The following is a 12,238-nucleotide window of genomic DNA, read 5'->3' on the forward strand; positions in this document are numbered from 1 at the left end:
TCTGATTACCTGTAGCCGAAAGCCGAATTCGAGAGCCGCGTCAGTTCCTCGGGGTCATCGTGAGAAAGTTACCGCAGCCTGCCAGACACGCCCCAGCAACCAGCTTCTCTCTCTTTCACATTTTCCGTCTTCAAAAAACCATGCTCGTAGACAATCCCTTAGCTTTCTTCTCACCGCTGCCCACGATGACCACGACAAACGAATCAGATTTTTCAGAGTTCCTCAATACAGAACTCTTTGGCCCTTCCTCATCCTCCGCCCTCAACAGCACCAGCATGACTAGTGCTACTCCAGGCTCACCCGAACACTCTACATCTCCCTCGTCGGGATCATCATCACCTACAATTTCACTCTTGACAACGCCACCCCAACAACCTCTTCACAACTCCTTCCCTGAAATCCATGCAGACGATCCGTACGCATTGGGATCTCCGAACTCGATTTTAAACTTCCTGAATGAAGATTGGAAGATGGATTCGAGTATGGGACTTGGAATGGGAGGTGTATCAGCTGGATCAGCTGGATCTTTTGGGGCTAACGGTAATCTAAACTCGATGAACCCATTATTTTTACCTCCAGCCGAATTCGACCTCGTCTCTGCACTGACGAGTGGCGCATCCAACCCCGTAACAGATGTTAATATGGCATCTGCAGCAGCGGCCACGACGTCGACGTCGAGTTCCCAGATGGCTATTGACCCTCAGTTGGTCGATTCACCGACCGAGTCGGGTAAACACGACTCCGACGATGAAGGCGAGGCGTCATCGTCTGAAATGCCATCGATGAAGAAAGCCTCTACTCCAGAACCCGCCATTACGATCGCACCAGTTAAAGTCGGTGGGCATGGTAAATCCCGTAAGGGTACTGTTCAAAGTGGGGGTATCACGAAGAAACAAGCCGCCTCTACACATCCTTCCCACTCTTCCACCACTGCGACACCCACATCTACCGCCACCGCCACCAAGAACAAAGAAAACCTGTCCGCAAAGAAGAGTGCTGGGAGCAATTTTGCCAGCGAGAAGGACAACGACATTGATGAGGATGATCTACCTGCAGATTGGCGCCCACCGCCCGAAGTCTTTCAAAAGATGTCGAGTAAGGAAAAGAGACAGTTGAGGAATAAGATTAGTGCCCGGAATTTCAGAGTTAGGAGAAAGGGTTCGTTCACTGTTTTTTCTGACTTCGCTATTTCTCCTCCATTCTAATCGATCCTTTCCGACAGAATACATATCCACCCTCGAACTTGATATTGCAGAACGCGATCGTGTATTACAGGCTATTCGTTCTGAACTGGGTTCAACGCAATCTGAGAACTTCGCTTTACGTCAGGAGATCGCTGCCCTCAAGAAGGCTCTCCTCGAAGGCCGTCCTACTCAATCATCCCCTCAAGCACATGGGATGGTGAAGGGTGCTGGCGAGGGTATGGACGTCAACCTTAACGCCGTGAACGGTGTCACTCTCGAAGACTTCTTGCCGCCACCTGCACCGTTGCCCGAACGAAGTGCTGCAGACGAGATTCTGGCACGAGCTGCTGCTGCTGCCGCTGCGTCATCATCTGCATCATCGCCCAACGCGACATCGTCGTCGTCGCCGTCGTCGTTCCCCTTGGTTACGCCCAATACCCAGAAGGACGTGTCTTTATCCACTTCGCAAGCTGCTTTCTGGGGCGGTGTTGGTGGTGGCAATTATGGACATGGATTCGGACTTGGTGGTGGTGTTACTCCTGTTCATACTGTTTTGATGCCTGAGATTTCTAGTGCTGGATTGAGACATCAACAGCAGGAAGATCTCAATGTGAGTAAGTGGGTGAGGGATGTGCTCGCTGCTCAGGCTCAGGCTTCGATGGAAGAAGATGAGGAGCCGAGCCATCATTATCAGAGGAGGTTGCAGGAGAATATGAATCCTGCTATGAATGGAAGTGTTGATGAAGAAGAGGAAGAGCATAATGGAAGTTCGCTTGAATTTGAGAGGTTTGTTGAGGAGAATAACTTTACGATGAAGAGTATTGACGCGTGAGTCATCTTTTGGTTGACGCGATTCTTGAGTGTATGTTGATCTCTCCTTACCTATAGATATCGTATGCACTTGTGGACGAAGATGGCTGCCTCACATCAGCCTTCGAATACTCGCGCTACAAAACAAACACCACCACCTCCTCCTCCCTTGCCACCGACCCAGAGTCCTACGATCCCGCAGAAGAAGTACCACCCCGACAGAATATCATCACCCTCACCTTTCGCACCGTTCCCCTCACAATCACCATCGCCGCCTCTCCCATCACATTACCTCACCTCACCTCACCTTGTTAACCCCAAAGCGCAACTCACGAACAGAAGTTTGGCAAGTCAGCTCAAACCGCATTATTTCATGTCAAGTCAAAAACCGAACTTGCCTTCCTCCTCCTCTTCCGCTTCTACTTCTACACCCCCGAACTACTCGTCGTTGTCGTTCTCTAAGATGTTGGGTACTGGGTTTTTGGGTAATGGTGTTGGTGTTGGTTCTGGATTGGCTAATAAGAGGCAAACCCATTCGGCTTCGTCCGCTACGACAGCGGAGCAACAACAGCAGATGATGTATGCTGCTACTGCGACGCTTGCGAGTCAGACTTTGCTGGGCAAACTTGGTGGTGCGTTTTGGGATGCGTTTTCTGGGAGCACGAGCACGACGAAGTCTTCTACGCCTGGGAGTGGTGGTGGTGGTGTTGGTGGTAGATCGTGGGATGCGGATAAGGTTAGGAAGGTGTTGGAGGGTAAAGCTGTTGTTAGGGTTGTGGATGTGGATGATGGAAAGAGTTATCAGATGTCGAGGGAGAGTGTGGTGAAGAAGGAAGTTGGATTGGCTTCGCCTGTACTTGGACCTTCGCCTTCGTTGGTTAGGAGGGATGCAGCTCCTGCTAGTGATCCTACAGAGTGGTTGGAGGAGAAGATGAAGCAGTTGAGTTTGGCGAAGAAGAATTGAATTGGGTGGACGAATTCTTTTTTTTCTTTTTCTTTTTTAGCTCGTGCTCGCTATGTGGTCGTTTGGTTATGGGGTGGTGTCACCCTTATCACTATCCTTTTCTTTTTTTTTTTTTTACCTTGTTCTTTTCTCCTACCTCTCTGTGTTCGTTTGTTTTTTTGGTTATCGTCTCTGCCAAAAAATCCAACTCCACTCTATCTCTCCAACGTCTACATCATCCCATCCCACTCTTCCTTCCTCGCGTCCTCGGCTGCCTCTAGATAAAAGAATATCGGTCGTACCTACTTTATCCCTTCTCCGTTCGATAATCCTCTTTTGTCTCGCCGCTCCCCACTGTTTTCTTTTTCTTCTTCTTTTACCTTCCTTTTTCTTCGTATCGCTCGAAACGTAGTCTATTTATACCGAGTAGTAAGTAGTATGTAGTAGTTACCGTCAAAGGTCGAGGGTTTGAACAGAATACTCGACGTGAATCAACGCCAATGTATATAGTACTTAGGATATTGATATTTTGTTGTTTCTTTTTTGCAATGCCAAAAGTTTTGGGCCAAATTGAATTGATCCAGCGTGATGTGTCCCCTTAGCCTAGCTCGGCTCGGTAAACTCTCCCGGGAGTTAGGCTGTTGGAGAAAGCCGAACTTCCGAGACGCTGCGGCTTTACTAGACGAGCACCATCAGCGCCACTTCTTGTCTTTAGGTTCGGTATCTTTGAGGACTTGAAGCTTGACAACGGTTGCAGGGAAACGTTGGGGTTGATACGAGAGCTGGGGGGGAGGGGGGGTTATAACGGTTCCACGTTTCTCACTTTGTCGATTTTTGGAGAAGACCGTCTTCTCGGGTCATCCGAGGACGTTCTTGAATATGCTCTCTGTCCATCTGATGAGGTCTAAATTATACTTATTATTGTGCCTTGCGTCCCTTTGCATGGAGAAATGGATTGAAGACATCGTTGAGTATAGGCGTCCAGAGCTGTAAACACTTTAAATAAACTAGATAGCAGAAGGAATTTCCGCCACCAGCCGGGAAAAGCCGAATAAAGCCGAGGCCACGTGTGCATGTGATTTGCTGATCTTTGTGTTTTTCCGTCTCCGTCGATCGCGTCGTTAAAACGCTCGTCGCAAAACGGCACCGTCCCTAGGCCTGTGCATCAGCAGATATTACACAAAACCCGCAAGACCGGCAGTAATATGGTTGTTCTCTCTTTGGGCTTCCAGTCAGAGGTACAGCTTATGATGATGAAGTCAGAAAAACAGAACACCGTTCAACCTCGGGATGCAGACAGGTCGTCGCTGTAGTAACATCTTAGGCTGCAGGAGCGGAGAAACAGCAGTGGCGCTCAATTCCTGTCTTCTTGGGATAAATGACCTTGATATGCACTGGAATCACGGGAGTAAATCTGATAAATTCACGAATATCAGTAACCGTCCGATACGCCAAAGGACGATGCGCTACGAGAGCCTATACACTGGTAGCGATACTTGAGCGATACCATCATATTGATGAGTAGTCGCCTAGTGTCACCCTCGACTAATAGTCAGCTCTCTGTGGCCTTCCTTGTGCGAAATCTCGCGACTCGCCGTCCACTAGGCTTCAAACACGTTCAAGCTGTAGCGGATGATTTTGGATACTTGGCAGGGAGGTCGTTGGAGGTCTTTTTGAGAGAATGACTCCAACTAGTTTGGTCATCAGCGTGGAGTCGCCCTATCAATCATTCAAGAAAACGCCGGTCAAACTTTCAGTGAGTGTGGAACTTTTCTTGCCATGACGATTCTCACGTTCTCAGGCTATTGCCACTGCCCGTTAACAGCACATAATCCAAAGACTCGGGGATGGAAATGTAGAAAAGGTTCGTGTTTTTGCTTAGCTTGTGTGTCCATATCGCGAAGCGGCCGTTGTCGCTAATGCGCTGAAACACATTCTGAGGAATCGCCTTCGAACTACCGCTGAACTTTACCATGTTAGACTTTGAGGACGTTTTTGCACTCATACGGCAAAAGTTTTGCCACATCAACCGGAGGTGACGCCGTTGATCGAAGACCTGGGAAGAGCCTTGAGATTATCAAGGCTGAACTGTGATGGGAGAGCGGGTATCTTCATCGAGAGATGATTGACAATTCTATCATTCTAATCACTGGTAAGTGAACTCGGTAATAACGGAAGTGGTCTTGTTCTCGCTCCGCTCTACGTCCGATAATCATATCACCCTCCATCATGGTACGTGCTAAAGCTGTCTGTCATGGGAGGGTTTCCTGCTTAATTTAGCCATTCTTAGACCTTGCAATCAAGTGTCACTCGATTCCACATTGCTCATCGGAGAGTTTTCGCGTCAACGAGATAGCCAGAGTAATCGGTCTCTTGGAGCTCAGCCTGTATCGAGGGCGTTACAACTTGCATCACAACATTCGTGTATGGTTCATTGGAAGGACACTTGCGGGAAAATCTGCATGACACCGAACTCTGAAGCTGGAAAAGAATATAAGATCATCCCTTGCCTCGGACCTGTGAATCTTTCCCTGGCTCACCTTTCCCTCGTATTTCTCATTGCAGGCGCCATGTCCACAACATCCCCGGACACTCTCAAATCCGCTGGTCCCTTTTTGCTGGGATACCTCCTCAATTACGGACTGTACGGTGTCCTCACAGTCCAGATGTACGTTTATTACATAGCCTTCCCAGACGACCGTACCGCGGTTAAAGCTATAGTTTACGGCGTATATCTCGTCGAAACGATGCAACTTTTCATGATCACCTACGATGCGTTCCAGAATTTTGTCTATGGGTTCGGGCGACCGGCGGCGTTGAATGAGCTCAATTTACTTTGGTTTGATTGTTGTGTCATTGATGGGGCAGGTGAGTATAAATAATGGTGGCTTTAAAGGACCGAATGGTTACTAAGTGAACATTCACCTGAAACTCAGTTGCGTTTGTGGTGCAAACGTTCTTTGCTTATAGAATTTTTTTGTTATCCAAGTCAAAACTGTTAACAGGCATTATTGTGGTGGTAAGTTCCCTGACTGACATCTATGTCGTGGCTTGTTTCTGGTGACTGAATACTTCGTCTGCATGGCAGATCTCACTCATGCAATTCGGGGGTGCCGTCACTACAGCAGCGATGGATAAAGCCGTTAGCGTTTTCTCACAGGTTCGAGGAAATTTTATCGCGGTATCGGTAAGATATGTTGTCTATTTTGTCTTGGTACCAGCAAGATCTTAGGTTTCTTATACAGTTCTGGCTAGGAGGGAGTGCAGCGTGTGACATCGTGATAGCAGTTTCAATGACCTACGTTGTGCGTTTACTTTCCGATTACAGAGTGCCTTCCGAAAGATCATTTCCGACCCGTTCTGATCGTGCCACACGTTGCAGCTATCCAGATACGATACGAGCTTCCGCGATACCAGGGATCTTGTTAGGCGTGTCCTCCGATTGACTATGGAGACGGGGAGTTTGACTGGTGAGTATTCCACATCTCTACCACCTGTCCTTCTCCGACTTAGCTGTACTCCTTTGTAGCCACAATAGCAACAGTAGACCTCATCCTCTTTCTCTCCTCCGAGTTCCCTTATCACGTAACTCCTGCTCTGACACTGGCCAAGCTTTATTCCAATTCGATGATGGTGATCTTCAATAGCAGAGTCAAAATCGTAGGTGGACGAGGGCAGTCATCAACGTCGATTGGGGAGGGGGAGATGTCGATAACCTCACAAGGGCATTTGGGTTTGGAGTCGCTGTCTCGGGCTCGGCCAAAACGATTGCAGACGTATCATCCCCAGCTCAGTGTCGGGGTCAAACATGAGATTGATGTTGACGTTGCTGATGGTTCAAGGACAACCCAGCGCTCAAACGTTCGCACACATTCCATTCAACTTGGTGAACTCACGGTACGTGAACGTCCGTCACCTCAGAAGCGAAGTTAATTATAGATTCTCATCATACCTTCAATATTAGTCAAACGTAGATTTTCAAGAACAGACAAAGAAGGACGACTTCTCAGTTTGAAATGCATTTTTAGCTGTTTTGACCGGAACTCAGACAGTATTCCGCACTGCGACGATCACTTGTATACATATTCCAATCGGAACTCTTCCGGCGCCTGCAGCCTGCCAGTAATAGGCCAGATGCCAGACCTACATCCGGAAGAGAAATGAGGGGAAATTCTGATCCCCATAAAATTTTGTTAATGCCTGGGCCAGTTTCTCCGGGTAAAAATATTCACCTTCTAATTTTGTACACCGTACACGAGGCCACCATGAGACTTGCATGAGACCCATGCCCAAGCGCCTCCGAAGGAAGAAGTTTGTACTTACTCTAGTGGCTTTCTTACCGTGGGTCCGTAATGATACGGCCCCGGGGCCACAAAGTTGGCTGCAAGCACTGCCGAGTGGATAAATGGATTGACAGAGTTGTTGCGGATAGGCAACCAATAGTCTTTTTCCAACTAACAAAGAATAAGCTTTTCTCTAAAACGCTGTAAGGAAGGAATTTGAATAACATTTTGTCCGAACTGGACCAGCCGAGAAGCCGAGAAGATCCAACGACCACGTGTGCGTTTACCGATCTTCGCGTACCTCGAACACCTTTCCCAACAACAATATGCCAGAGCCAGGGCAAGACGTTTCGGCGCCACTGCACCTTAGTCCTTGCCATGCCACTGTCCTTGCCACTTGGTTTCAGTTGAATTGAAGGGCTAGATATCGACGTCATCATAGGTGGGTAGGTCAGCAGGTCAACTCCGAACCTTAGATGCCAGATGGTACCGGAAGTTGAACCTTGAACGTTGTTCCTATTTAGCCTCTAAGAGTCGCGGTATAGACTTTCATTTTTGCCCTTGGGTAGCTTGTTACTGCCATGAACACCGCCTTTTTCTTCATCGGACTTGTTGTCACAGTTCTGCTTTATCAAGTTTTCCAGCTGGTTTACCGACTCGCCTTTCATCCGCTACGAAGATTCCCTGGCCCACCACTTGCCGCTCTTACTCACTATTATAGGGCATACTACGAGCTCCTTTGCGATGGAGGATGGGTTGAGAACCTTGAGGTGCTTCATGCACGTTATGGTACGCGACCTTCCTCCAAATTCAGATCATCAAAACTTACTCCAGGTTTCTCAGGTCCCATCGTGAGAGTCAGTCCAACCGAGGTATTTTGAATTAATTATTCCCGAGATTCGATCTGTTCACGCCGAGGACTTTGAACAGGTCGACTTTAGTGAACCAGCTGCATATGAAGAAATCATGAGCAAGCATCCAAAGTATCATGGGTTCTATAGGACCCTTGCCAAGCCGGAAGCTCAGGCTTTGACCACGATTGTTGATCCTAAAGAGGCTTCAAGGAGACGGAGTAGAATTGGTTCATACTTTTCACGAAGGGCAGTCCTGCGACTTGAGCACATCGTTCAAGAAAAGGTCAATCATACTTCGGGGGCATCCCGCCGTTAAATTCTGACGAGTCGAATTCAGGTTGACAAACTCACTCGGATACTTTGCTCTTATGCAGCCTGTGGTCGCCCAGTTAACCTGACATATGCATACCGCGCCACAACACTCGACGCGATCACGTCCTACCTCTTCGCTCAAGAACTCAACACCCTAGATTACCCCGACTTCCAGCACCCGATGTTGTCAACGATTCGGGAATTACTCAAGAACATCTGGTTCTCCAAGTATCTCCCCCTTCCGAACCTCGACCAACTTCCCGAATTTGTCGTTCGTTGGCTGTTCCCTAGCGCAGTTCCCATGCTCGAACAACAAAAGTATCTCGCTGAACAACTGGAAAGGTTGGCCCAGGAACATCCCTCTATTGATGGACTAGGACACAAAGTTATTTTCGACGTTTTCCTGGATGAGAAGTCCGACGGCAAAACATCTTGGGTCATTCCCCGTCAACAACTGCTTGACGAGGCCCTCAGTCTCCAAATCGCTGCTTCCGATACCACCGCCAATACTTGTATGGTAGGGACATATCATATCTTGACAAAGCCTAGGGTTCAGGCAGCGCTAAGAAGGGAATTGGACGAAGCATGGTCGGTATCCGAAGGACCTCCAAATTACGAGAAACTGGAGAAGCTGCCCTATCTGGTATGTCCAAGTTGTAAATATGACAACCTCTGTACTGATGTAAAATTGTTGATACAATTAATAGACTGCCGTCATCAAGGAATCCCTACGCCTGTCAATTGGGATCACGTCTGCCCTTCCCCGGCTCGTAGAACGACCAGGGTCTTTTGTGATGGGAACTTCAATTCCACTCGGTGTGAGTGCCTGCCCTTACTTTGAAATACTGTAATCTTGACGTTTCAAACACACCTCCTGTCAGACCGTCGTATCGTGCAGTTCTTACTTTATCCATATGAATCCGATGATATTTCCGAATCCATCTGAGTTCCTGCCGGAACGTTGGCTGGACCCGAACTCAGATGCGCTTGAGCAGTATTTGGTCGCATTCTCTAGGGGACCACGAATGTGCCTCGGGATCAAGTTCGTTAATTTTACTTCAACCTGTGGTTATAATAACAGACACTAACGTCGGTGAAAAATAGTCTGGCGTGGGGTGAGCTATATCTTATTTTTGGACATGTGTTCCGGAAACTGGACATGAAAGTGCACAACACGACGTGAGTTTTCGTGGTTGTGCGAAAAATTTCATTAATTTACTGTCAATCAGGGAGAAGGATATTCAATTCCGCGATCATTATCTACCCACATACCCAGGGCATCTCCATGCACACGTCCTGTCGAACCGCAGTTGACACTCACATAAGGACTCACTAGTCTTCTTTCGAAAAGAGGGATACTTTGTTGTATGTATTATCTCCATCGTATCCATGATATCCTTGTTGTATTATACCTTACATCGTTGCAAGAATACAAACTTCAATCGAACAATAATGACGGCTGTCCCACCGGATGAACCACCACCGATTTTTCGTAAGTGAAGTCGTCCACTCCGAAACGACCATAACCCGAAGAGCCGCTAGATATATAGACCGAGCATCAGCAGTTGAGTGGAAGAGAGTTGGGGATTCGACGAACCCTAAGCCAATTAGTCCGACGGTCGGTTCAGAATGGATCGTACTTCCATTGATATTCGTGTACCCTGCATTCACCCAAAAAGTGAGGACTATACGTATAGAAAAGGAAGCTCAATTTTTACCCGCATTGATCCTCAACGCAACTTCGTGAGCCTTGTAGAGATCGGACGTCCAGAGTGAAGAGGTCAATGAGTAATCCGAAGCATTCGCGAGTTCCACAGCTTCGTCAATAGTTTCGACGATGGAAAGGACGACCACTAAATATACAAGGGTGAGCATCCGGGAGTACCGGGAGTATAAACGAACGGGTTAAACTGCTTACCCGGCCCGAACGACTCCCGGTCCCACAATCTCATCCCAGGTTTCACCTCCGTCACCACATGTGGTCCCACGACGGCCCCCTGCCTGGAGACATTCCCAAACAGTATTTGAGCTCCTCCCATTTGCGATTCGCGTAATAGGTTCAACACGCCCTCGGCGTGGTCTTCAGAGAAAAGTGGTCCCAGTTTTTCCTTTTTAGGATCTCCGGCTTTCAGTTTCTTGGTAAGGTTGATGATTGCTTCCGTGAGGGCTTCCCCAATTTCGCTTTGTACAATAACACGTTCGGTAGACATGCATATCTGGCCGGAGTGGAGCATGGCACCGGTGACAATGGCTTTTGCTGCTTCTTGGACGTTGGCGTCGTTCAGAACCTGCAGAGGGATATGAGATGATCAATGAAACCCAAAAATGTAGAAACACAAGTTTTACCACTGCAGGAGCTTTTCCACCTAGTTCCAAAACGCACGGTTTAAGATGTTTAGCAGCTTCCATGGCAATAATCCTTCCCACCCGATCGCTTCCTGTGAACTTAATAGCCAAATGCTTAAAACAACACGTACGATATGAACGAAGTGCAACTCACCGTAATCTTCCTTACTGAAGGATGGGCAATAATTTCTGCAGTCAATCGTGGCGTATCTTCCCGAGAGATGGATACGAAATTGAAGACGCCATCGGGCAATCCAGCCTCTTTGAACAGTTCACAAATGATCGAACAACTTCGAGGACTTAGCTCAGATGGCCTGAATACGACGGTGTTACCGCATAGAATAGGAACGAGGACAGCACGGAGGGTGAGAGGGATCGGTGCGTTCCAAGGGGATTGAGTAAAACTGTGAATTAAGAAAGTTAGAAAAACGATGGTAGGAATTGCAGCTTGAACGCACATCACGCCCAATGGTCTCTTCTCGGTCCACACCACTGTTCCCGGGCTCCGATCAGAATTAAACCTCTCCCCTCTTAAATCTCTGACAAGCGTCGCAGAAGCCTTCAAAAATGCTGCGGTCGTCCCCCAATTGAACATCCCCATCGTATCCGATGCCCCCGTTTCTTCTTTAACGCTCTGTATAATCTTGGTTTTGTATTTTTCTGCAGCTACGAGATCGGCTGCTCGTAAAAGAAGATCCCGACGAGTCGCAAGGCTGGTTTGTGACCATAGCTTGAATGCGTTGGACGCAGAGTCGATCGCAGCTTTACAATCTTCGCTGGTCGCTGAAGCAGCGGTACCCACTACCTCGCCAGATAGAGGATTGCGGACCTCAAATTGGTGACCAGTGCTTGAGGGGCCTTCTTGCCCATTGATGAAGAGAGATGTGAATGGCGGCATTGAGTAACGTTGAGTGGGAGCGAAACGTGCTTCTTGAATGCATGATGCTGGAGAAAATGAAAGGCTCGTGGGAAGAAGATCGTGATGCGACTCTTTTCATTTGGCCATGCGAATAAAGCTTGGGAATCGACAGAAAACTGTTTCGACCGCATCGACGAGCACAGATCTGACAAAATATCTGCTCAGTGTAGTTGTCCAAGCAATTTAAATAGCGATTCGTAAGAAGAAAAACAAAAGGTTCAAGGAAAGACGGTATCGGTGAGGAACCGGGTCTGGAGTCTGGACTGCCCTCGCGGTGGTAATCTTCTGAATAGAACCGATGATATTCTCCAAGCCGTACTTGAGTTACAATTCACGCGATATATTTCTCCTGTTAGACGAGACGTGATAGGGCGGGCCTGATAAATGACCCTTGCTCAGCATAGTGTAAATGAGTGCATAAAAGAACAACAGAAGAGCTAGATCTCCACATACGAATACGAAGATCGTGTCATGTCAGAGTCAGATCCGTAAAAGTCGCAATGAGGCCTTATGTATATTGTACAAGTCAATCCACCGTATGAAATCGTAATGGTACGAACAATTCATATAACTTATAGCGCGACCTC

At 47.9% G+C, this 12,238-nt stretch overlaps 4 protein-coding genes across 5 annotated transcripts; 3 read left to right on the plus strand and 1 right to left on the minus strand.

Moving 5' to 3' along the window:
* The first annotated feature begins 82 nt into the window (after nucleotides 1-82).
* On the plus strand, nucleotides 83-3,503 carry E1B28_005061 (uncharacterized protein). The gene is made up of 3 exons (XM_043160736.1): nucleotides 83-1,158; nucleotides 1,223-2,012; nucleotides 2,073-3,503. The coding sequence occupies exons 1-3, from the start codon at nucleotides 141-143 to the stop codon at nucleotides 2,956-2,958; spliced, it is 2,694 nt and encodes an 897-aa protein (XP_043014209.1). The 5' UTR covers nucleotides 83-140; the 3' UTR covers nucleotides 2,959-3,503.
* A 2,004-nt stretch (nucleotides 3,504-5,507) lies between these two features.
* Nucleotides 5,508-6,997, plus strand: E1B28_005062 (uncharacterized protein; the record flags this gene model as incomplete). Its single annotated transcript, XM_043149603.1, has 7 exons — nucleotides 5,508-5,805; nucleotides 5,874-5,956; nucleotides 6,026-6,124; nucleotides 6,183-6,242; nucleotides 6,320-6,407; nucleotides 6,467-6,834; nucleotides 6,902-6,997. The coding sequence occupies 7 exons, from the start codon at nucleotides 5,508-5,510 to the stop codon at nucleotides 6,950-6,952; spliced, it is 1,047 nt and encodes a 348-aa protein (XP_043014210.1). The 3' UTR covers nucleotides 6,953-6,997.
* Nucleotides 6,998-7,801: 804 nt separating this feature from the next.
* On the plus strand, nucleotides 7,802-9,332 carry E1B28_005063 (uncharacterized protein; the record flags this gene model as incomplete). Its single annotated transcript, XM_043149604.1, has 6 exons — nucleotides 7,802-8,009; nucleotides 8,064-8,092; nucleotides 8,151-8,357; nucleotides 8,412-9,029; nucleotides 9,094-9,202; nucleotides 9,268-9,332. The coding sequence occupies 6 exons, from the start codon at nucleotides 7,802-7,804 to the stop codon at nucleotides 9,330-9,332; spliced, it is 1,236 nt and encodes a 411-aa protein (XP_043014211.1).
* A 430-nt stretch (nucleotides 9,333-9,762) lies between these two features.
* E1B28_005064 (uncharacterized protein) lies at nucleotides 9,763-11,688 on the minus strand. Of its 2 annotated transcripts, XM_043149605.1 has the most exons (7): nucleotides 11,191-11,688; nucleotides 10,887-11,136; nucleotides 10,733-10,831; nucleotides 10,305-10,674; nucleotides 10,105-10,239; nucleotides 9,984-10,047; nucleotides 9,763-9,924 (listed from the first exon to the last, which is right to left on the minus strand). In XM_043149605.1, exons 1-7 carry the CDS (start codon nucleotides 11,628-11,630, stop codon nucleotides 9,825-9,827), a joined length of 1,458 nt encoding a protein of 485 aa, XP_043014212.1. In that variant the 5' UTR covers nucleotides 11,631-11,688; the 3' UTR covers nucleotides 9,763-9,824. The 2 variants fall into 2 exon arrangements, with proteins under 2 accessions (XP_043014212.1, XP_043014213.1); XM_043149606.1 differs by having other exon boundaries at nucleotides 10,105-10,674.
* Between the last annotated feature and the right edge of the window lie 550 nt (nucleotides 11,689-12,238).

Source organism: Marasmius oreades, chromosome 2, assembly GCF_018924745.1.
Source record: "Marasmius oreades isolate 03SP1 chromosome 2, whole genome shotgun sequence".
NCBI classification, from domain to species: domain Eukaryota; kingdom Fungi; phylum Basidiomycota; class Agaricomycetes; order Agaricales; family Marasmiaceae; genus Marasmius; species Marasmius oreades.

Coding starts and splice junctions, on each gene's coding strand:
- E1B28_005061 (XM_043160736.1), top strand. CDS start 141: ATGCTCGTAGACAATCCCTTAGCTTTCTTCTCACCGCTGCCCACGATG. Junction 1,159..1,222: donor TTTCAGAGTTAGGAGAAAGG/GTTCGTTCACTG, acceptor CCTTTCCGACAG/AATACATATCCACCCTCGAA. Junction 2,013..2,072: donor ACGATGAAGAGTATTGACGC/GTGAGTCATCTT, acceptor CCTTACCTATAG/ATATCGTATGCACTTGTGGA.
- E1B28_005064 (XM_043149605.1), bottom strand. CDS start 11,630: ATGCCGCCATTCACATCTCTCTTCATCAATGGGCAAGAAGGCCCCTCA. Junction 10,675..10,732: donor GTGGAAAAGCTCCTGCAGTG/GTAAAACTTGTG, acceptor ATCCCTCTGCAG/GTTCTGAACGACGCCAACGT. Junction 9,925..9,983: donor GTCGGACTAATTGGCTTAGG/GTTCGTCGAATC, acceptor CTATATATCTAG/CGGCTCTTCGGGTTATGGTC.